The sequence below is a fragment of the Symphalangus syndactylus genome, chromosome 13, assembly GCF_028878055.3.
Source record: "Symphalangus syndactylus isolate Jambi chromosome 13, NHGRI_mSymSyn1-v2.1_pri, whole genome shotgun sequence".
Lineage (NCBI taxonomy): Eukaryota > Metazoa > Chordata > Mammalia > Primates > Hylobatidae > Symphalangus > Symphalangus syndactylus.
Window position 1 is genome coordinate 25,113,164 of NC_072435.2, and position 24,227 is coordinate 25,137,390.

Sequence of the window (24,227 nt, forward strand, 5' to 3'; positions counted from 1 at the left end):
CCCGCCATTGTCCCCGCCCATCCCCACCATTTGCCCGCCCATCCCCACAGTTGTCCGCTCCGCCCTGCCCCTGCCCTTGCCCCTTGCGCCGCCCCAGTGCACTCGCGTACGCGCAGGTTCCTGCCGACCCGGAAGCGGATCTCGCGGGGCTACTGGCGCTCTCGGGTGAGTGAGTCTCCGTCTTTCGGGTTCAAGCCTGCGCCTCGCAGGCCACAGGTTCCCACGCTCCGCTGTCGGGTTTTGGGGTCGCCCTGTAGGTTAAAACCCCGAACCTGCCCATTCCTCTCGCGGCGTGGCCCTAAGACGTTCCCAGTCCCGTCGCTCCGAGAGGGTCTAGAGATCTGCGTCCATTTCGGATTAAAATCGTTCTGAAGTGGGTTCTGGCCCCGACCTTTTTGCTTTAGGTCAGTGTGGACACCGACCGCCCACCGCGTCGTTTCTCTGCTTAAAACTCTTCTCTGACTCCCTCTTCCCTCCCCCTGGTAAAGCCCTCACTCGGGGAGGATACACCCCCTTCGCCCTCCTCCAGGGAGAACAGAGGGGAGGCAGAAATGGAGGATAAAGAGGGAGAAATGCGCGAAATTAGACAGCCATCAGAAACAATAGCAGGGACTGAAAAAAAGGATGCTACCAGGATGGGGCAAACACTCTGTCAGAGAAGGAGAGGAAGGGAAGCAAAATGAGCAGAAAGGGACAGGAAAACGCCGAAATGGGAAAAAGAAAAGGACAGAAACAGAAGGTGGAAGAGAGACATTTACAGAGAGGGGGTAAAAAAAATCACATAATGGTGGAGAAAGGGGGGGCACCCAAATCCGAGTGTGGAGTTGATTTAATATGGAGCATTAAGTTGTGAAGTACTGATGTATGGCTCTATAATTAATTTAAAATTTGTTTCATTGTTTGTGCAGAAGAGAATGAAAATTGCAAAACTAGGGTGTGAGGCTTCTGCGTTTTCTAATTATTACATCAGAAGCAACCCTTATTCAGCCATAGGGTTAACTGACTTAGCTCAGTTAATTCCAGCTCACCCTCTTCCCTTTCTCTGATCTTGAGGAGAGTCAAGAAATGGGAAGAAATTATGACACCGTATGCTGCTTTTGCAAACAGACATTAACAATATTATTCCCTCCTTTTTTGTGTGTGGCTTGTGTCATTTTCTAAATTTGACGTGTATTCAACTTGTCTTAAATGTAATTCCAGAATTTATTGGATTTAAAAAAAAATTTTCAAATTATTTTCTCTTAAATGTATTTTTCAGCTTATGAGGTTTAAATGCTTTCTTTTTCTTTCTTTCTTTCTTTTTTTTTTTTTTTTTTTTTTTGAGACGGAGTCTCACCCAGGCTGGAGTGCAGTGGCTTGCTCTCAGCTCACTGCAACCTCCGCCTCCAGGGTTCAAGCGATTCTCCTGCCTTAGCCTCCCGAGTGGCTGGGATTACAGGCATGTGCCACCATGCCCTGCTAATTTGTATTTTTAGTAGAGCCCCCTTGTTAGCCAGGCTGGTCTCGAACTCTTGACCTCAAGTGATCTGTCTCCGCCTCTCAAAGCACTGGGATTACAGGCGTGAGCCACCACTCCTGGCCCAAATGCTTTCTACTTTTTATCATATATTGGAACTATTCTTTTATGTCTGGTACTTGATTTCACAGTGTTTCGCTCTAAGGTGTTGATAATCTTTTAGCACTTAAAATCTGGTTTAACCAGTTAGTTTAATAGAGTTGACCTTGAACAACACCAGTTTGAGCTACGCAGGTCCAACTATACAGGGGATTTTCTTCTACCCCTGCCACTCCTGACACAGCAAAATGAACCCCTTCTCTTCCTTCTCCACTGCAGCCCACACAATATGACCTCGGGGAGGATGCGAGGAAGATGAAGAACTGTGATGATCCACTTCTTCTTAATGAATGGTAAATATATTTTCCCTTATGATTTTCTTAATCACATTATCTTTTCTCTAGCTTACTTTTTTATAAGAATACAGTATATAATACATGTAACATACAAAATATGTGTTAATCAACTGTTTATGTTTTCAGTAGACTTCTGGTCAACAATGGGTTATCAGTAGTTAAGTTTTTGGGGAATCAAAAGTTATACCTGGATTTTTGACTGGGGGTGGGGGGATTAGCACCCCTATCACTGGTGTTGCTCAAGGCTCAGCTATATTCAGTTTCTTTACTCCCTTATGTCATCTGAAAGCCTCCCATTAAGTAGATGTTCCCCCAGGTCCCCTTTGTCCTTTCTCTGCAAGATGTTGAAGAATGGCCTGGATTGGTGTGGAATTTTGTTCCAGCAGAGCCCATCTGTTCATAATGAAGAGATTACTGAGCACTAATCTCCACAGCTGACCCCCTTTCATGCTTTCCAAGAGTAGTAGCTATTTGTAATTTCATATTTTTGAATATTTTTCTGGAAAAGAATTAAATCCTTGGGATCGATTAAACCCATGAAATAGAAGCTTCTACTCAGGAATGTGAATGGTGATCTGGAAATAAGAATAAACCTTTGCTACTGCCCTATCCAGGACACCATTTCAACATTCATTTACAACTGAGTTCTCACTCAGCTCAGACCTTTTCCAGGTAACTTGATGAAATGTCTCCTCTCTCTGAGGCTCAGTGTGCCCACCTGTAACGTGGAGATGATGGGTATACCAGAAATTCTGAATCTGAGCCGATGGGATCCCTGAAATAATTTTCAGGATTGAGCATGTGTCTGCATGTGGCAATTTTTTGAGAGAGGGTGCCCAGTAACAGTCTTAAATGACTCTCAGACTTCCAAAAATGACGGAAACTACTAGGAAAGGGGTCGGGGCTTAGGCTTAGAGATAGGAGAGCTGCTTCTCTCTCAGCTTTTTATTCTTTCTCCGTATCTCTGCATCAGGAGTAAGTCTTAAGTTTTATTATGTCATCTCCTGGCATTAAATCTTTTTATGCTTTCCCCCTGCCTGTGGGACAAAAATCTAAACTGCTTAGTATGGCTACAGCAGCGATTTGTGGAGCTATGGTGGCTCTTCACCTGTTCCAATTTTAGGCTTTTATATCCTGCATTGACTGACAGACATTGGGTGCTGGCGACCCAGGGAGAGGCCATGAATTTGGACACAGCAGTTCTTCTTGGCTGAGTGTCAAGTGGACAAAGGACAATGCGATTGATGCAGAATGTGTGGGTTTCAGCAAGAAGGGAGAACTTTTTGAAGACATAGGTGGAATAACTCACTTCTTAGTCTCTGTTTAGGAGTTTATTTTTTTCATGAGTTTATTTTCACTCTTGTTGCAGTTGGAAGCTAAGGACCATCTTTTTTCTGTATCAAGCCTCTTCCTGTGTGTGTGTGTGGTAGAGGAAGGGGATGTATTGGTTTTAAGCATTAAACAACATATTTTTGACCTACAGACTGATCTTACCTGAGAAAGAAACTCAGAGGAAGAGGAAGGAAAGAAGAAGAGGGAATGGCTCTTTCTCAGGTAAAAGTTATATTCTTGGTTGATTGTTTTGTCCTCTCCTTCCTGAAATGCCATATTTTGGACTTGCTAATTTTATCTGACTCTGAAGTGTCCTGACTAACATGTATATTCACACCTAGGGCTTTCCCTCAATTCCATCTCCACGTAGATTCCATCTCACTGTGACCCAGTAACATGGAACTTTGGAAAAGGTTCCATTTAGATGATTGTTCTGGGAAGGGTTTTATGCCTCTGGATTGGGTATGGGGGGCAGGCTTCATGGTGTCAGTGATGTTGGGTGGTAGTGACTGTTTAGAGACTTCATTTGGATGCCCTTTCAGCTCTTTATAAACCAGGATTAAAGAAGCTGCATACGTAAGTGATATATTAATGTGCACAAATACCTGGAAAACTTTGGAAAAGAAGACTGATGAGGGAAACTTGCTTAGCTTGAGTTTATAATACATTTGTAGCTAAACAATTGAATCAGTGTGTTTCTGGCTCTAAAATATTAATTTGGAATAGAATGGGAGGTTCAGAAGTAGACATTGGGGATGGAGAAGGTAGTCTTTTCATAATTGGTTTTAAAATATTAAATCAACATAATTGTCTTAACAGCAGGAGGTTCTTGAAATTCTTCACAGTGCATCCATCTCATGAAGACTCATTTAGGAATTCTCATGCAGTGGGTGTTTAGATAAAAATGTCTATAATTTACTATTTTTCTTAATTTAACTTTAAGTCCAGGGGTAGGTTTGTTATATAGCTAAACTTGTGTCATGGGGGTTTGTTGTACAGATGATTTCATCATCCGGATATTAGACCTCGTACCCATTAGTTATTTTTCCTGATCCTCTCCCTCCTCCACCCCTTGATAGTCCCCAGTGAATGTTGTTTCCTTCTATGCGTCCATGTGTTCTCATCATTCAGCTCCCACTTGTGAGAACATGCAGCATTTAGTTTTCTGTTCCTGTGTTAGTTTGCTAAAGATAATGGGCTCCAGATCCGTCCATGTTCCTGCAGAGGACATGATCTCTTTTTTTTTTTATGGCTACATAGTATTCTGTGGTGTATGTGTACCACATTTTCTTTATTCAGTCCACCATTGGTGGGCATATAGGTTGATTCCATGTCTTTGCTATTGTGAATAGTGCTGCAGTGAACATATGCATGTATGTGTATGTTCGTGCACGCATGATGGGATTGCTGGGTTGAATGGTAATTCTGTTTTTAGATCTTTGAGGAATCACCACACTGTCTTCCAGGATGGTTGAACTAATTTACACTTCCACCAACAGTGTGTAAGTGTTCCTTTTTCTCCACAACCTCAGCAGCATCTGTTATTTTTTTGACTTTTTAATCATAGCCAAAAGGGGCCGAGTGCGGTGGCTCACACCTGTAATCCCAGCACTTTGGGAGGCTGAGGCGGGTGGATCGCCTGAGGTCAGGAGTTCGAGACCAGCCTGACCAACATGGTGAAATCCCATCTCTACTAAAAATACAAAATTAGCTGGGCATGGTGGCACGTACCTGTAATCCCAGCTACTCGAGAAGCTAAGGCAGGAGAATCGCTTGAACCCAGGAGGCAGAGGTTGCAGTGAGCCAAGATCGTGCCATTGCACTCCAGCCTGGGCAACAAGAGCAAAACTCCATCTCAAAAAAAAAAAAAATAAAAAATAAAAAAAATACCCAAAAGATGGCTATAATATAGCTAAGAACTGTGAGCAGAACTTTCTGTCATCAGAGAGGCAGGAGCCAAATTCTGATCACACTACTTGTTGTTAAATACTACATTTCTTTTGTAGTAAACATCACATGATATATATATATTTTATGATAAAATGTCACACAGTGATGCTTAGGGACTAAGAAGTAAAACATTATGTTATCCAGTCCACCATCACTCACTGTCTCCATCAGGAACTACTGTTCATTCTTTTCAATGGAAGCGAAATCATAAAAATCATAATTTAATTTTAGAAAATGTTTAGTGAATATTTTGTTGTGATATTCTGTTTTGCAAATTTGTATATTTGTATACTGTATGTCTTCGTTTTGTTTTTATGCTGGTAAATGGAGATAACTTGAGTTTTTACTTTCTCATTGGAGCGTTCTCTTACTGAAGACACATGGGTTGTTTACAGTTTTTCTCTGTTATAAAGAACCCGCATTGGCTGCCTCTGAGCAGGCCAACTGTACTACAGCTGTATGAGGATTCCTCCAGGTTGGGCAATTTGAAGCATGATTACTGGCTTAATAATGATGTTTCTGAGGAAGCTCAGACATTACACTTACTAAAAAATACTTTAAATCAACTATCTTAACCACGCTCAGAGAGCTGAAGTAAACGGTGGACAAAGAACTAAAGGAAAGTAGGACAACAGTGTTTCAATGAATATCAGTAAAGACATAGAAATTATTAAAAAGAAAAATAGAAGTTTTGGAGCTGGAAAGTATAACATGAAAATTTCAACTATAAAGTTTCAAGAGTAGATTGACAGAATACAGAATCAGCTAACTTAAACTTCAGGTTAATTGAAATTATTTAATCTGAGCAGAAGAAAGTGAAGAAAAATAAAATGTAAGAAAGCTTTGGGACACCATGAAGCATATGCATGTATGCTTAATAAGAATTTTTGAAGAAAAGGAGAAAGCAAAAGGCAGAAAGAATATTTGAAGAAATAAGAACTGAAACCTCCCAAATATGTAAAGAACATGAATCTGTATACCTAGGAAACTCAGTGAACCGTAATTGTGATAAACTTATAGAGATCCACAGCAAGACACATAAACTGTGGAAGGAAAAGAGAATCATGACAGTAGCAACATAGAAATGATTTGTCATGTATAGTGATCCTTAAAAAGATTAACAGCCAAATTCTCATCAGAAACTATGGAGGCTAGAAATTAGTGGAATGACATATTCAAAGTTTGAAATGAAAGGACTATCCAGCGGGAATTCACTATCAGGTAAATTATCCTTCAGAATTGACAGTGAAATTGAGATCCCCAGATAAACAAGAGCTGAGGGAGTTTGCATTAGTGGACTTAACCCTGCATGAAATGTTAAACGGTCTTTTAGGCTGAAATAAAAGGACACCAGCAGTACCTTAAAGCCATAAGAACAAATTAATACGGGTAAAATACCTACATAGGTATAAATATAAAAGCCAATATTACTGGTTTTTTAAAAACTTTTTTTCTGTATGATTTAAAAGATGTATAAAACAATAATTGTAAATCTGTTACTGGCTATAAAATGCATAGAGAAGTAATTTTTGACAGTGTAAAGAGAACCAGCCAGAGCTATATAGAAACAGAAGTTGTTATGCAATTGAAGCCAACTTAACATCAATTGAAACTTAATTATTATCAGCTTCTGATGTAAATTTTAATCCCCAGGGCAACCATTAAGAAAATAACAAAAATGTAGAGAAGGGAACCAAAATGATATTCACACACAAACTTATACACACAAAGAAGGAAGTAAGGGGATAATTACAAAACAAAAAAGGCATATAAAAAACAAGTAGCAAAATGGTAAAAGTAGTTCTTTTATCGGTAGTTACTTTAAATGTAAGTGGATTAAATTCTCCATTAAAAGGCACTTATTGGAGGAATAATTTTTTAAAACTATGATTTTACTATATTTATAAAAGACTTCCTTTAGAGCTAAAGACACAAATAGGCTGGAAAGTATAATAAAAGGATGTAAAAAGGTATTTCATGCAAATATTAAACCTAGCTGGATAGCTATACAGATAGCAGACCAAATAAACTTTAAATGAAAAATTGATACCAGAGGTGTTGAAGGACAGTAAATATTGGGGTTAATCCATCAAGAACATGTAACTGCTATAAAAAATATGGATCAAATATCAAAGCCCCAAATATTTTGGAGCAAAAATTACGAGGAGATACAGTCCTACCATAATAGTTGGAGAATTCAGTGCTCTCTTTTTAATAATGGATAGAACAACCAGACAGAAGATTAGTAAGGAAATAAAGGGCTTGAGCAACACTTTAAACCAAGAATATCTAACCCATGGACCACGGACTGCATGTGGCTCAGGATGGCTTTGAATGTGACACAACACAAATTTGTAAACTTTCTTAAAACATGGGATTTTTTTTGTGTGTGTGTGTGTTTTTAAAGCTCATCAGCTGTCATTAGTGTTAGTGTATTTTATGTGTGGCCCAAGACAATTCTTCTTCTTCCAGTGTGGCCCAGGGAAGCCAAAATATTGGACGCCGCTGCTGTAAACGACACCAAACAAGCACGGAAAGAAAACTGCACTCAGCAAAAACAGAATCTGCACTCTTGTCAAGTGCACATAGCATATTCTCCAGGATAGACCACATGTCAGGCCACAGAACAAGTCTCAATACATTTTAAAAAGCTAGAACTCATAAAACTGTATTCTCACACCACAATCGAGTGAAATTGGAAATCAGTAAAAGGAAAACTGAAAAATTCAGTTTTAAATGAATTTTAACTTCCTTATTGAGGTATGATTGACATAAAAAAGCTATACATATGTAATGTATACAATCTGATGAGTTTGGAGATAAGTATACACCTCTGACACCACCACTACAATCTGTCATAAACATATCCATTGCCCCAGAAAGTTTTTTTCCTGCTGTCTTTATTGTTTCATATTTTTATAAGAATACAACCTAAGAACTACTGTCTTAACACATTTTTAAGTATACAATACAGAATTAACTATAAGCACTGTGTTATTCAGTAGATCTCTAGGACTTTTTCATCTTGTGCAACTGAAACTGATTACTGCCTCACCATTTCCCCACTCAGCACCTAGCAACCACCATTCTATTCTCTGTTTCTATGAGTTTTACTGTTTTCAGTTCCTTATATAAGTGGAATCATGTATTTGTTCTCTGTGTGGCCTATTTCACTTGTGTAACATACTCCAGTTTCATTCAGGTAGTCTATAGCAAATAGCAGGATTTTCTTCTTTTTTTTTTTTTTTTTTTGAGACGGAGTCTCGCTCTGTCGCCCAGGCTGGAGTGCAGTGGCGCGATCTCGGCTCACTGCAAGCTCCGCCTCCAGGGTTCACGCCATTCTTCTTGTCTCAGCCTCCCAAGCAGCTGGGACTACAGGCGCCCACCAACACGCCCGGCTAATTTTTTGTATTTTTAGTAGAGACGGGGTTTCACCCTGTTAGCCAGGATGGTCTCGATCTCCTGACCTCGTGATCTGCCCGCCTCGGCCTCCCAAAGTGCTGGGGTTACAGGCTTGAGCCACCGCGCCCGGCCGATTTTCTTCTTTTTTAAGGCTGAATAATATTCGTGTGTATGTGTGTGTGTGTGTGTGTGTGTGTACCACATTTTCTTTATCCAGTCATTCCTCCATGGACATTTAGCCATGGCTTGGCTATTAAGAATAAAACTGCAATAAATATGGAAGTACCTATCCCTCTTCAATATCCTGATTTTAATTCTTTTGGATATATACCCAGAAGTGGAATTACTAGATCATGGTCGTTTTATTTTTATTATTTTTTTGTGAGATGGAGTCTTTCTCTGTCCCCTAGGCTGGAGTGCAGTGGCGCGATCTCGGCTCACTGCAAGCTCCGCCTCCCGGGTTCACGCCATTCTCCTGCCTCAGCCTCCTGAGTAGCTGGGACTACAGGCACCCGCCACCAAGCCTGGCTAATTTTTTGTATTTTTAGTAGAGACGGGGTTTCACCATGTTAGCCAGGATGGTCTCGATCTCCTGATCTCGTGATCTGCCCGCCTAGGCCTCCCAAAGCCCTGGGATTACATGTGTGAGCCACTGCGCCCAGCCAGTCATTTTATTTTTATTTTTTCCTGAGATGGAATCTTCCTCTGTTGCCCAGGCTGGAATGCAGTGGCGCGATCTCGGCTCACTGCAACTGCTGCTTCCCCGGTTCAAGCGATTCTCCTGCCTCAGCCTCCTGAGTAGCTGGGATTACAGGCGCCCACCACCACGCCTGGCTAATTTTTATGTTTTTAATAGAGATGGGGTTTCACCATGTTGGTGAGGCTGGTCTTGAACTTCTGATCTTGTGATCCGCCCACCTAGGCCTCCCAAAGTGCTGGAATTACAGGTGTGAGTCACCACACCCAGCCTATTTTTAATTTTTGAGGAACCTCCATACTGTTTCCATAATGGCTGCACTAATTCATATTCTGACCAACACTGTACAACAATTCCCTTTTCTCCATATCCTAGACATCGCTTGTCCTTTTTTTCTTTAATGGTCATCCTAATAGATGTGAGATCATATTATGTTGTCGATTTGCATTTTCCTGGTGGTTAGTGATATTGAGCACCTTTTCATGTACCTAATGGCCATTTTTGTATTCTCTTTGGAAAAAATGTCTGTTCAGCTCTTTTGCCCATTTTTTATTGGGTAATTAGTTTTTTTGGCTCTTGAGTTGTAGGAGTTCCTTCAATTTTTTTGGATATTAACCCCTTCTCAGATAAATAGTTTGCAAATATTTTCCCATTCCATAAGTTGCCTTTTTGTTTTGTTGGTTGTTTCTTTTGGTGTGCACAAGTTTTTTGGTTTGATGTAGTCCCACTGGTCTATTTTTGCTTTTCTTGCCTGCGCTTTTGGTGTGATATCCAAGAAATCATTGCCAAGATAATGTCAAGAACATTTTCCCCTATGTTTTCTTCTAGGAGTTTTACAATTTCAGGTGAAACTAAAGACACAAGGTAAATTGAGTAAATTTACCTTGAGTCTTTAGTCAGTTTTGAGTTTATTTTTATTTATGGCGTAAAATAAGCATCCAGTTTCATTGTTTTGCATTTGGATGTACAGATTTCCCAGCACTATTTACTGAAGAGAGCATCTTTTCTCCATTATATATTCTTGACACACTTGTCAAAGATCAGTTGATTGTATATGTGTAAGTTTATTTCTGGGCTTTGTATTCTAGTCCTTTTGTTTTGTGTGTCTACTTTATGCCAGTACCATACTGTTTTGATTACCACACTTTTGTAATATACTTTGAAATCAGGAAGTGTGGTACTTCAGCTTTGATATTCTTGCTCAAAATTGCTTTGGCTCTTTTGGGTCTTTACAGTGCTCTATGAATTTTAGGATTATTTCTTATATTTTTGTAAAAAGTGCTACTGTGATTTTGATAGGGATTGCATTGACTCTGTAGATTGCTTTGGATAATATGGACATTTTCATAGTATTAATTTCCTAAGTTCTCAAACATAGAATATCTTTCCATTTGTTTTGTGTGCTTTAATTTCCTTCATTAGTATTTTATAGTTTGCAGCATGCAAGTCATTTACCTATTTGGTTAAGCTTATTTCATGTTAAAGTCACATGGGGAGTGACTGCTTAATGGGTATGGCATTTCTTTTGGAGTTGATAAAAATGTTTTTGAACTAGACAGAGGTGGTGGTATATAACTTTGTGAATGTACTAAATGCCACTGAACTGTACTTTAAAATGGCTAATTTATTTTATTTTGAGGTAAAGTCTTGCTCTGTCTCCCAGACTGGGGTGCAGTGGCATGATCACTGCTCAGTGCAGTCTCCACCTTCCAGGTGCAAGTGATCCTCCCACCTCAGCCTCCTGAGTAGCTGGGACCACAGGCCCATGCCACTGTGCCCAGCTAATTTTTTAAATTTTTTTATAGAGATGGAGTCTCACTTTGTTGCCCAGACTGGTCTCAAACTCCTGAGCTCAAGCAGTCCTCCCGCCTCAGCCTCTCAAAGTGCTGAAATTCCAGGTGTGAGCCACTGTGCCCAGCCTGAAATAGCTAATTTTATGTTATGTAATTTCATCTCAGTTTTAAAAAAATTAAATTAGAGATATATAAGCTGCTCGCATTGACTCACATAAATCAGTGAATATGTACACCTCTTTTCTGTCATTTTGTGTGAAAATAAGAAATTTTCCTGTGTCCACTTGGTGAAGTGTGTTTTTATTTCAGGGACTGTTTACATTCAAGGATGTGGCCGTAGAATTCTCTCAAGAGGAGTGGGAGTGCCTGGACCCTGCCCAGAGGGCCTTGTACAGGGACGTGATGTTGGAGAACTACAGGAACCTGCTCTCTCTCGATGAGGATAACATCCCTCCAGAAAACGGTAACCACTCTTGTACATCTTTGCATTTTTCCTTGTGAGCCTCTCGGGAGGCCCCGATATGCTTGTCTGAATCCAATCCCTGTTCTGAAAGGGGAGATTGAAACTTTTTGATTGAGAGTGGAAAGGCTGCATAATGTAGCATATAGACTTTAAACTTCCCCTTTCTTCAGAAGTTCTGCACGTAATCAGGTTTGATGAGTGGTGGTTCCAGAACATCAGTGCTTACAAAACCTTATGGAAAACGTTTTTAAGTATCTGGTATCATGGTTTTATCCCTGTGCCTTTGATTCAGTAGTTTTTTCAGAGTCTGCATATTTAAAATAATCCCTAAGCATTCAGAAGAAGGCAGTCCGTTGACTAATTTATGAAATCGTTTTGGGAAATAGTTTTGCAGACCCATCTGTAATGTCCTCTCTTTGTAGCTGAACAAAAGGCTGGGAATGTATCCAGGAAAAGCACAGCATACCATGTAACTTTTTTCTTTATAAGTTGAAATCTTTCCTGAGCTGAATATTATGTTCATTTTGGAGCATAGGAAAGAGTCCTACACTATGGGAAGTGAAGTGAAAATAGGGAAAAAATCAGGTAAGTTGGAATGTGAGCACAAATAAGCGCTCAGATGGCCACAGAGTAAGCTACTCCATTGAGTATTGTTTGGGAAACTCTGCAAATGGGAAAGATCAGTGGGAAAACAAAAGTTTATTTCTTATGAGCTCTCAAAGCAAAGTCCACACCCCCTCCCACTGTCCCCCAACACAGTTACTCAAATGTGTAAAATGTTGAACTCCCACTCTCCCATGATGCCCCAACTCTTGCAGACACAAAAGCAAAGGTGCTATCGTGACCTACAATACTCTGGCCCCTCTGACCATTTTGGTCTCTTGGTTTTGAGAGGGACCTAGATGGCTGTTTTTAAGGACTCTTTTTGTGTATATAATTTCATCTGATGTGTGGTTTTCAGTCTGTACAGATCAGAGCTGGGGCCTTTGTAGCCCTGGCTCAGAACCTATTCAATTTCTATTGCCATTTCTTATACCCGCAAGAACTTTTCAGGAAAATGGGAAAACAGTGGCTCCCCCCAAATGTATCTGGGGTTTCTTGAAATTTCAAAGACTGTCAGTCTCTCTTACTTGTTCAAGCCCCTTGGCCATTCCTTCAGTTCTGCTTTGCCGCATGTGTCTAAAGGGGAATGGGGAGGCTTTTGAGATTGTTACTCAGCAGTAATATAAAGACTTGACAGAGAGATCCTCTTTTTCATTGCCATTCCAAAATGGGAATATATCTCATTCTTTTAGGTTCTTACCTTGCAGCTGTGGACAGAGCATACTGACTTTTCTTAAGAATCCTACAAAATCCGACCCTTTTATTTTACTCCCATATCTTTTATTTCTCTCCCTTTTCTAGCTTTCTACCCTGTCCAGGAACTTAAGAGAGACCTTGGTCTTCCTGATTTTATATTCTTCTAAGATTTGCCTCTGAAAGTTGCTTTTGAAATATACATTCCGGATGGGCATGGTGGCTCACGCCTGTAATCCCAGCACTTTGGGAGGCTGAGGCGGGCGGATCACCTGAGGTCGGGAGTTCGAGACCAGCCTGACCAACATGGAGAAACCCCGTCTCTACTAAAAATACAAAAATTAGCTGGGTGTGGTGGCACATGCCTGTAATTCCAGCTACTCGGGAGGCTGAGGCAGGAGAATCGCTTGAACTTGAGAGGCAGAGGTTGTGGTGAGCCGAGATCGCGCCATTGCACTCCAGCCTGGGCAACAAGAGCGAAACTCCATCTCAAAAAAAAAAAAAAAAAAGAAAAAGAAAAATACACATTCCTAGAGTCTGAAATTTCCTCTCTTTCTGCTGTGATAACCCACCAATGGGAATGGACAACTTTTGGTGGACTCTCCCATGGAAGAGGTTTCCTTGGTAACAGAATATTCTTGAAAGAGAACATTAATTAATCTGTTACAGTATCATTCTGCTACATAGAGGTGCCTCTTGAAGCCACTGAGTAGAGTAGCCATCATGTCCCAGTATGCTGAGAGAGAATCAGGAGAGCCTGAGGGATAAGTGCTTCTGACCTTCTGGTTTTTGTGGAGTTTACAGTGTCTCCCAAGGGCAGTGTGACGATGCTGATAGATATATAATGATCATCGCCTTGGAGCCAGCAATACAAGGTGTAGGAGTTTATCCTAGGAAGAACATTGTCCAAGTTCTCAACCTCGTATCTGCGAAAATGTTGACCAAACTGTTGTTCATACCACATTGTTCATCCCATATGCGCAGTTGTACATTTTTCTTCAGTATGATTTTTATGCCTTTATTGAGGGAGCTTATAAAGTTGAATTAGGCATACATTTTTAAAGTTCAGTATAATTTGTTTAAGCCACTGACTCTTTCATTTTGCCAATGTCATTGGTATAAATGAACTTGTATTTATTTAATCACCAGTTACATGTTTTTATGATACTCTTAGTGTTTTTTGTTTTATATCTACAGTGTGTGGGGCCATGAGATGAATGAATATTGTTTTATTATATATATTTTTTCTGCTTCATATACTCTCATGATGTTTTATATATTTTACCAGAAGCTTTCTTCCTTGTGTGTTTATGTCTGAGTATTAGTTTCCTCAAAACATATGTAACCTCCAAAACTTTGTTAAATGATAGTATTAGTTATTCCCTTTACTTCTGTTTCCTATAACTTTATATCAACTCTTAGCTTATACTTTTTAAAAATAGACTTTTTGTTTTTTAGCAATTTTATGTTCACAGCAAACTTGATGGAAGGTACTAGATTTCCCATATACTCTGTGCCCCCACACATGCACGGCGTCTTCCCCCGTTATCACCATCCCCCATCACAGTGCTACATTTGTTACAATTGATAAACCTACATTGACACATGATTATCACCCAAAGTCTGTAGTCGACGTTGGGGTTCACTCTATGTATATGCTTTGGGTTTGGGCAAATATATAATAGACATATATCCTCCATAATAGTATCTTTTTTTTTCTAATAATTGATGATATATTGGTTTTAAAAAAATCATTTTACTGATGCAAAATAGTCATCAAAAGAAATTAGTTTACAAAAAGACTTCTAAAAATATTTTGAGAGGTGGGGCCTGTCTATTATATAAAACCCTTAATTTCTTCTAGTTTATCATTTTTTTCCAGAACAGTAGTATTCACTTGGTATTTCAAATACATGTTAAGAAGGAAATTACAGGTTTCCTACACCCACATTTGGGCTGTCACTGATATGCCCAAGGGCAGTCCTGGCAGCACCACGTGGCTGTTACTGTCATTGTACCATACTGTATTCAGCACTCACTAGAAACAGGGTGTAGGTGATAGTATCAACAGCAATAGCACTACAGGTAAATGATAAACAAAACAAAACAGAAACAAAACCAATCCCACAATCTCCAAGTTCACCTGGACTGCAACTTCTCTTGCAACTCCTTCGAAATAAAAGACAACAGCAACAACAACCAGACCTCTAGGGTGTTTAAAAAGATGAAGTGGCGCTGCAGAGCTGGGCTCTGCTCAAAGATGGCAGTGCCATCTTGTACACACCACCATCCATTACAACCGCCTTCCATCACTGGAATTGTGTCTTATGTAACCAACTAGCATGCAGCATTGTAATCTTACAACTGATCACGTGGACAGTGAACAGCGGTGAACTTAGTCTTAAAAAAAAGAACAAAACCCGAAAGACCACACAGTCCTGAAAATTTCCCAGCAGCACTCTCAGTCGTCAGTATCTCAGGAACTGAACTTTTGAACAAAATAGAGATTCAAAATCCACTTTGCTACTTCTCTGAGGACAATGTTTCAGGGTAAACTGGTGGTATTTCCCAGTGGCATGCCCACTTGACAACGTGCCCGTTCAATCATTTCCTTTCCTTCTCCACCACTTGGCCTCCGGCCTGAGAAAGGGGCTAGCAATAAGGAATGACAGACAGTAAGGCCATCTTACGATGTCAGAAAATGTATTTGGCTTTTTTTTTCTTTTTAAAATAAGTGCATACAAATACAGCTAGAAGCATTTCTGATTTGCCAAGTGCTCTAAAAAAGCAGCGCAAGTCACAGCCTACATAGAACGGTAACTATCACCAGGATAATAAAGCACAAAGATATGCTAATAACGTTAACAAAAGAAAAAAATGCCTTTATAAGTACATACCTTTTGTCATCAAAAAAAATATAGAAACACAATGTACTCAAAAAATCAAAATTATACAGCCATGTTTATGAAGTCTACATTTCCCTTGTCTTGGATATGTATATATATGGAGATATATATACAATTCAAGCAGTTTTAATTAAGGATAATCATTCGGTTTTTCTGAAACCGGAAAGTCACGAGTCTCTCTCTTTTTTCACTTTCACATCTCCAGCAAGGATGGTTGCAATTTCCCCTTGCATAAAGGCCCAGGGGACATTGGAGCCCACAAGAGGGCATTTTTCCCCACTAGGACAATAGACCTCTCCACTAGCTCCCTGCTGTTTGATGCTTTGTCTGGAGCAAGGGAAGCAGGACTTGTGCGAAGAGATGGATGGGCATTGCACAAAATGGGTGTCCTCCAGCTGCTCGTGGCAGGGGGTGCAGCACAGCGGGGCACTGGCTGCCAGAGAGGAGACCGGGAGGCTGGCAGGGTGCACTGGCTCCGGTCCTCCTGTGTTGCCTGCTCCCTGGCGCCCCATCTCTCTGGGGCCCAGCCTTTTTTGGTTCATAGAGGATGGAGAGGGCGGACTGTTGCTATTCCTCCTGGTAGTGGAGTGAACCTGGTTGGCATCTTTTGAGGCATGACTGCCCCCTGCATTGTCTGCTACTAAGATCAGGGCTGCCATTGGGGACTGGCCATTCTGGGCCGCTTCAGGCGGTGTGGTCCGGTTGGAATGAGGTGAGGCAGTGGGTGGTGGCGGAGACACAAAAGAGGATGTAGGAGTCATGGGGATCTTGAGCCCTTCTGTGGATGTGGACAGCCACGGCTGGGCCTCTCCATTGATCTTAGGGGGCCCGACTTCACCTTCTGGTTCTGGAGAGGGCTTCCTTTTCCTTGCTGTTCTTGCAACTGCTTTAGACCCGTTGGCCTCGAAACCCAACAACCTGCCTGCAGTCAGGGCCGTCTCCTTCTTAAACTTGCTCTCGAAGGGCCCCGAGTGGCCGTGCTGGTGCGGCGCCAGCAGCGTGTCGCGCACAGTCTTGGGCCTGTTGACCCAGTCCTGCTCTCCAGACCCGCGGCTCTTGCCCGCACCTTCCGCGCTCAGCGCAGCGCATAATAGTATCTTACAGAATAATTACACTGCCCTAAAAAATCTGTGCTCTGTCTGTTCACCTCTCCCTCTCCCCAGCACCTGGCAACCACGGATCTCTTTACTGTCTCCATAGATTTGCCTTTTCCAGAATGTCATATAGTTGGAACCATATAGTATATGGCCTTTTCAGATTGGCTTCTTTCACTTAATAATATGCATTTAAATTTCTAGGGCTGGGTGCGGTGGCTTATGCCTGTAATCCCACTACTTTGGGAGGCCAAGGGGGGCGGATCACAAGGTCAGGAAATTGAGACCATCCTGGCTAACACGGTGAAACCCTGTCTCTACTAAAAATACAAAAAATTAGCCAGGCGTGGTGGTGGGCGCCTGTAGTTCCAGCTACTCAGGATGCTGAGGCAGGAGAATGGCATGAACCTGGGAGGCAGAGGTTGCAGTGAGCCGAGACCACACCACTGCACTCCAGCCTGGGCAACAGAGCGAGACTCCATCTCAAAAAATAAATAAAATAAATTTCTTCCATGTCTTTTTATAGCTTGACAGCTCATTTCTTTTTAGACAGAATAACATCCCTTCATTGCACACACTGTGTAAAGAATGACTCCTACTTATACACAGGAGAGCTTACTCAGGACAGCAGCATGATCTGGTCACTGTCTAAACAACTTGTGCAAGATAAGGTGACTTAAATGCTATCTGAGAGCAGTGGTGCTGTCACACTATAGGTGACACAGCTCAGGTCCCATATCTGCCTTGAAACATTTCTTCCTACACTCCTCGTATTTGCTGTGACTTGTAATCTGTACTGCCCTGGGTGGCCAGTGGTGCTTAATGCTGTGAATATGGCATCTTAGCCTGCACACACAGGTTCAGATTCTGGCTTTTAAAGTTGCTTTCTCTGTGAGTTAGGGATAGATATGTAAACCTCTTCAGCCCTTTGTTTTGATATGAAAAGGTGTAATAATTTACCTCAAGAGGATTTAAATCAATTAATGATGTTAGAGACCTTAGTAACTTGCATAGCATTTAGTATGGTTTGAAAAGTTACCTTTATGAATAAGATATGTCAAGTGTCTGTCATGTTTCTTATGAGATTGACCTTTGCCTGCATTATATCTTACATATTTTCTTTTTTGTAGTTTTTTTTTCATATCAACATTTTCTCTGACTCTACATAATAAAATGTTAAAGCACACAGCTTTCATTATACGTATTTTTTGGCCATAGAACTGGAAAACTAGATGACATTTCCTAGTCAGGGAGTTTCTCTATATACTGCTGTCATATAACTGCAGGCATGAAATTATTTCAGACTCCCCTCCTAATTCTTCATCTTTATAATAATGTGCCTTTACCTGAAGCTGATATTTCAAAATTTAGTGATTCTCAACGTATTATTTTTCCTATTGTGTGTCCCTTCTGTTTTTTCTGTAGTTCATAAGCAATAATTCTTTAGAATTTCACTGACAATTTTGTGTAATTGTGGTTGTTTATTAACTTGCCTGTTAGATTTTCACAGGTTACTAAAGTGTTCTATTTATTTTTATAATGATTTACAGATGATGGTTTTTCAGTATATATTATGCAATATAACCACCATGCACAAATTGTTCATGCTGCAAAATGCACATTCTACGTGGGTATAGGTATTTTTATAACAAGTACTCATATTTGCAATTTGTAAATATTCAAAATTTTATTAAATTCTTCCTAATTTTTCCTTGCAGTGTTTTTTTTGCAATTATGAATTGTCATTTTTAAATATTTTTTATTAGATAACTTGATCTGTGCCTTACCTTTTGTGTGTAATAATTGTGTACTAAATAATGCATTAGTATTTGTTTATCTTCAAATACGAGACTACCATATAGCTATGCCAATTTACGTGTTCCTTGGAGTGGTGGTGGAAAAATACTTCTTCTTTCAGAGTTTATGTGGATTTACATAGTATGAGTGTTTTAGCTATAGGGTGTTTTAAACTGTGCTTAAAATAATTTGTTACATGTTTTGTTACTATGTTACTTTATTGAGGACAGCTAGTCCCTTTGTGTTCTTAAATGTTTAAAGACAGTTGAGAAGCTTCATAACTCTGTTCGTTGTAAATCTTAGTTTTCTTGTAATATGTATTTTAATAAAATATTTACCTTGCAACTCTATTTGATGGAAAGCCTGTGGTTTTTTTAATATCTTTCAGATATTTCTGTTGGATTTACAAGCAAGGGATTATCACCAAAGGAAAATAATAAAGAGGAATTATACCATCTGGTGATATTAGAAAGAAAGGAAAGCCATGGCATCAACAATTTTGACCTCAAGGGAGTCTGGGAAAATATGCCTAAGTTTGACAGCCTGTGGGACTATGATGCAAAAAATTCCAAAGGAACGCCTTTGACCTGCAACAAAAATCTCACTCACAGAAAAGATCAACAACATCAGAAATCCTCAATACATTTCTCTTTAAAGCAGAGTGTTTCTATAAGAGATAGTGCATACCAATATTTCATACATGACAAGCCATTTATAAGGAATTTGTTAAAACTGAAAAATAACATAAGGTATGCTGGAAACAAATACGTGAAGTGTTTTGAAAATAGAATTGGATTAAGCTTACAGGCACAGCTGGCTAAACTACAGAGATTTCAAACTGGGGAGAAAATGTATGAATGTAATCCAGTTGAGAAGTCTATCAATAGTTCCTCAGTTTCACCACTTCCTCCTTGTGTCAAAAACATTTATAATAAATATAGAAAGATTTTGAAATACCCTTTGTTACATACACAGTATGGGAGAACACACATTAGAGAAAAATCATACAAATGTAATGACTGTGGAAAGGCTTTTAGCAAAAGTTCAAACCTCACTAATCATCAGAGAATTCACTCTGGACAGAGACCTTACAAATGTAACGAGTGTGGCAAAGCCTTTAACCAGTGTTCGAACCTCACTAGGCATCAGAGAGTCCATACAGGAGAGAAACCATATCAATGTAATATATGTGGCAAGGTCTGTAGTCAAAATTCAAATCTTGCAAGTCATCAGAGAATGCATACTGGAGAGAAACCTTACAAATGTAATGAATGTGGTAAGGCATTTATCCAGCGTTCACACCTTTGGGGTCATGAAAGAATTCATACTGGAGAGAAACCTTACAAATGTAATGAATGTGACAAAGCCTTTGCTGAGCGTTCAAGCCTTACCCAACATAAGAGAATCCATACTGGAGAGAAGCCTTACATATGTAATGAGTGTGGCAAAGCTTTTAAGCAGTGCTCACATCTCACTAGGCATCAGAATATACATCCTGGAGAGAAACCACACAAATGTAATGTATGTGGCAGGGCTTTTATCCAAAGTTCAAGTCTTGTGGAACATCAGAGAATTCACACTGGAGAAAAACCTTACAAATGTAATAAATGTGATAAAGCTTTTATCAAACATTCACACCTTTGGGGTCATCAGAGAACTCATACTGGAGAGAAACCTTACAAATGTCCTGAATGTGGCAAAGCCTTTACTGAACGTTCAAATCTTACTCAGCATAAGAAAATCCATACTGGAGAGAAACCTTACAAATGTACTGAATGTGGCAAAGCTTTTACCCAGTTTGCAAACCTCACTAGACATCAGAAAATACACATTGAAAAGAAACATTGTAAACATAATATACATGGTAATACTTTATTCCAAAGTTCAAACCTTGGAGATCATCAAAAAAGTTATAATAGAGAAAAACATATCAAATATAATGAGACAAAAATTAAATAATATTCAAGCTGTACTTAGCATCAGGGGGCTCCATTGTGAAAAGAAATCATATAAAACGAAAATGTGGTAAAGCCTTTAGCTATGGCTTATACCTCACTTGATACCAGAATATACATCTTTGAGATAAACCACACAAAGATAACATGTATGGCAAGGCTTATCCAGAAAGTTCAAGCCTTGTGGAACATCATGGAATTCTTACTGTAGAGAAGCCTTACAAGTATAATGAATGTGAACAGCTTTATAAAAATATTTACCCTATTATGGTTGTAACAGAAGACATTCAGGATGGGAACCATAGAAATGTGGCACGTCCTTTAAGCAATGTTCTGACTTCAGGGTACACCATTCGTATTGGAGAGAAGCATTACAAATGAAGGTGGTAAATTATTTTAAATTTCTCAATGGAAATTCATCCTTATATGCAAGCATTTTGTCATACAAAAATTCAGGCTAGAAAGAACTAAGTCTTTATTCCTTGAAGATTAAGTGATTGATGTTAAATTCACAGACAATTTTAAAAAGTCACAAACTCATGAGATGGTGTGTGTCAGAGGAGCAAGGACATCTGTGGAAAGATGTAACTTCAGTGTTAAGGATTTTTTATTCCGTTATTTCATATTTTTAAAAGTATGAAATCTGTTGATGTTAAATCTTCATGGCATGCTTTTCATTTATCATGATTGTCTCAAGGAATGGATATAAGATGGAAGAGACTACTTCCTTAGGTGTGGCTTATTTATATTATTGAAACCTGGAAAAAGCAAGAACACTAATTTTTTTTTCTTTTTGGAGACAGAGTCTTGCTCTGTTGCCCAGGCTGGAGTGCAGTGGCACGTTCTCAGCTCACTGCAACCTCTGCCTCCCGGGTTCAAGCGATTCTTTGCCTCAGCCTCATGAGTAGCTGGGATTACAGGCATGCGCCATGATGCCTGGCTAGTTTTTTTTTTCTTTTTTTTTTGTTTTGTATTTTCAGTAGAGACAGGGTTTCGCCATGTTGGCCAGGCTGATCTTGAACTCCTGACCTCAGGTGATCCAACTGCCTTGGCCTCCCAAAGTCCTGGGATTACAGGCACTGTGCCCAGCCGAGGACACTAATATACAATATGCTATAAGAGCATGGGGGTTTGTGACAGAAGAGAGGTAAACTATTGTCTAACGTATATGCTTTATGTGGTCAGGACCCCTTAGAATTGTTGATATGACTGGGGACCTTTGTCGATTATAGGAGAGATTGGTTATACTACAAGATGACCATGAAACAAGAAGAACAGGGTGGGACATTGAGAGATTTTCATGGAAGTAAAATGGTCGGTTACTAGAGACTGCATATGTGGTAGAAAGAAATGGAGCGGGAAGGATAGTCACCCTCTCTTGAAAGGTAGTAACTGTTGCATATCACAGATTATTGAACATAGGTCATATTTTTGGAAACTGAAGAGAGAATGGTTACCATAGAAGACAGTTCCATCAAAAGAACCAGAGTAGTGTTCTTACAGGGGATTCACATTTGGCCCCTGAGATTGCATTTGATACCATTTTATTTAGAATAGATTATACTTCTCGGCCGGGCGCGGTGGCTCACGCTTGTAATCCCAGCACTTTGGGAGGCTGAGGCGGGCGGATCACGAGGTCAGGAGATCGAGACCACGCTGAAACCCCGTCTCTACTAAAAATACAAAAAAAATTAGCCGGGCGTGGTGGCGGGCGCCTGTAGTCTCAGCTACCAGAGAGGCTGAGGCAGGAGAATGGCGTGAACCCGGGCGGCGGAGCCTGCAGTGAGCCGAGACTGCGCCACTGCACTCCAGCCTGGGTGACAGAGCGAGACTCCGTCTCAAAAAAAAAAAAAAAAAAAAAAATATATATATATATATATATATATTATACTTCTCATGTCTTAATTAGTAAAATATAATCATTTTTAGTAACCCTGAATGAATCATGTGCCTTCTGTCAACCCAAGCATATCCCACCTTATTGGGACATTTAATATCAAACACTATAATACATTCATCTATAACAGTTTCTATCCATGTTATGTTCAAACAGTATACAATTTAAGAAATATATATTCACAATTTGCACTTGAAATATTTTCTCCACACTCTGCCCCAGATGACTTCTATGGCTATAATGAAAATGCCATGCCATAGTGGGACAATATCAGACTCCCTGAATCCTGCCTTCCCATTCATAAATATGCACCATGCGATTATATTTCTACATGTCTTTTTTCTACATAACTTTATTTCTGCATGCCTTTTACATGAGAGGAAAATACAAATGTAAGCATATGAAAATTATTAGTAAATAAAATTTCTGAAATAATAACACAACTTCTTTTTTTGTACTTGGAGCACTCCGTGAAATAATTTGAAAAAAATCAGTGTTCAGATCACCTCAAGTGATCTGCCTGCCTAGGCCTCCCAAAGTGCTGGGATTACAGGTGTGAGCCACCATACCCAGCCTAGTACCTCACCACTTTTTGTTGCTGAATAATATTCTACAGTTTGTCTGTCCATTCATTATTTGATGGAGATTTGAACTCTTTCTACTGTTTGAAATTAGGCTATTATGGCCGGGTGCAGTGGCTGACGCCTGTAATCCTAGCACTTTGGGAGACCGAGACGGGTGGATCACAAGGTCAGGAGATCGAGACCATCCTGACTAACACGGTAAAACCCCGTCTCTACTAAAAATACAAAAAATTAGCTAGCCTGGTGGTGGGCACCTGTAGTCTCAGCTACTCAGAAGGCTGAGGTAGGAGAATGGCATGAACCCGGGAGGCGGAGCTTGCAGTGAGCCCAGATCACGCCACTGCACTCCAGCCTGGGTGACAGAGCGAGACTCTGTCTCAAAAAAAAAAAGAAATTAGGCTATTATGGAAAATGCTGCTTTGAACAACTTTTTACAAGATGTTTTTGCAGATACATGTTTTTACTTCTCGGGTATGTCTGTAAACATGGAATTTCTGGGTCATACAGTAATTATCAGTGATTATCTTTTTGTGGATCTGCCGAACTGTTTTCGAAGGCAGCTGCACCATTTTACTTTTCTACCAACAATGTTCCAATGTTCTGTTTTCTGCACTTCCTATCGATTATTGATGTTTGTAGTTGTTGGGTTAGCAGTAGTAGTAGTATATAGCCTTCTAGTCACTTACAAGTGATATTTCATTGTGGTTGGATTTTCTTAATGATGAATGTTGAGCATCTGTACATATGCTTATTAGCCATGTGTATCTTCATTGGAGAAATGTCTACTCAAAAATTTCTTTTAATATTTTAAAAATTAGATTGTGTATTTTTGGTTGAGTTGTAAGTTATTTTATATTCTGAATGCTACACCCTTATGAGATTTGCAAATACTTTTTCCACTTCTGTGTACTTTTTCCACTGGCAAAGTTGGCGATGTTCTATGGCTCATACCTGTAGTCTCAGCACTTTGGGAGGCTCAGGAGAGAGGATCACCTGTGTCCAGGAGTTCGAGACTAGCCTGGGCAACATAGTGAGACCTCATCTCTACAAAAAAATAAAAAATTAGCTGGGTGTCATGGCATGCACCTGTAGTCCCAGCTACGTGGGAGGTTGAAGTGAAAGGACCGCTTGAGACAGGGAGGTTGAGGCT

General features: G+C 40.0%; 2 protein-coding genes across 10 annotated transcripts; one reads left to right on the forward strand and one right to left on the reverse strand.

The window, feature by feature from the left end:
• The first annotated feature begins 41 nt into the window (after window positions 1–41).
• Window positions 42–23,471, forward strand: ZNF677 (zinc finger protein 677). Of its 9 annotated transcripts, XR_008650292.2 has the most exons (6): window positions 193–404; window positions 1,835–1,908; window positions 3,395–3,465; window positions 11,395–11,548; window positions 19,030–20,979; window positions 23,169–23,471. XR_008650292.2 is itself a non-coding variant. In XM_055238910.2 (5 exons), exons 3-5 carry the CDS (start codon window positions 3,451–3,453, stop codon window positions 20,598–20,600), a joined length of 1,740 nt encoding a protein of 579 aa, XP_055094885.1. In that variant the 5' UTR covers window positions 84–165; window positions 1,835–1,908; window positions 3,395–3,450; the 3' UTR covers window positions 20,601–23,471. The 9 variants fall into 9 exon arrangements, 8 of the variants coding, with proteins under 8 accessions (XP_055094881.1, XP_055094885.1, XP_055094880.1 ...); XM_055238910.2 differs by lacking the exon at window positions 193–404 and adding an exon at window positions 84–165 and having other exon boundaries at window positions 19,030–23,471; XM_055238905.2 differs by having other exon boundaries at window positions 180–404; window positions 19,030–23,471.
• LOC129459311 (interferon regulatory factor 2-binding protein 2-like) lies at window positions 14,762–17,946 on the reverse strand. Its single transcript, XM_055235913.2, has 3 exons — window positions 17,941–17,946; window positions 16,673–16,847; window positions 14,762–16,633 (listed from the first exon to the last, which is right to left on the reverse strand). Exons 1-3 carry the CDS (start codon window positions 17,944–17,946, stop codon window positions 15,918–15,920), a joined length of 897 nt encoding a protein of 298 aa, XP_055091888.1. The 3' UTR covers window positions 14,762–15,917.
• Window positions 23,472–24,227: the final 756 nt, after the last annotated feature.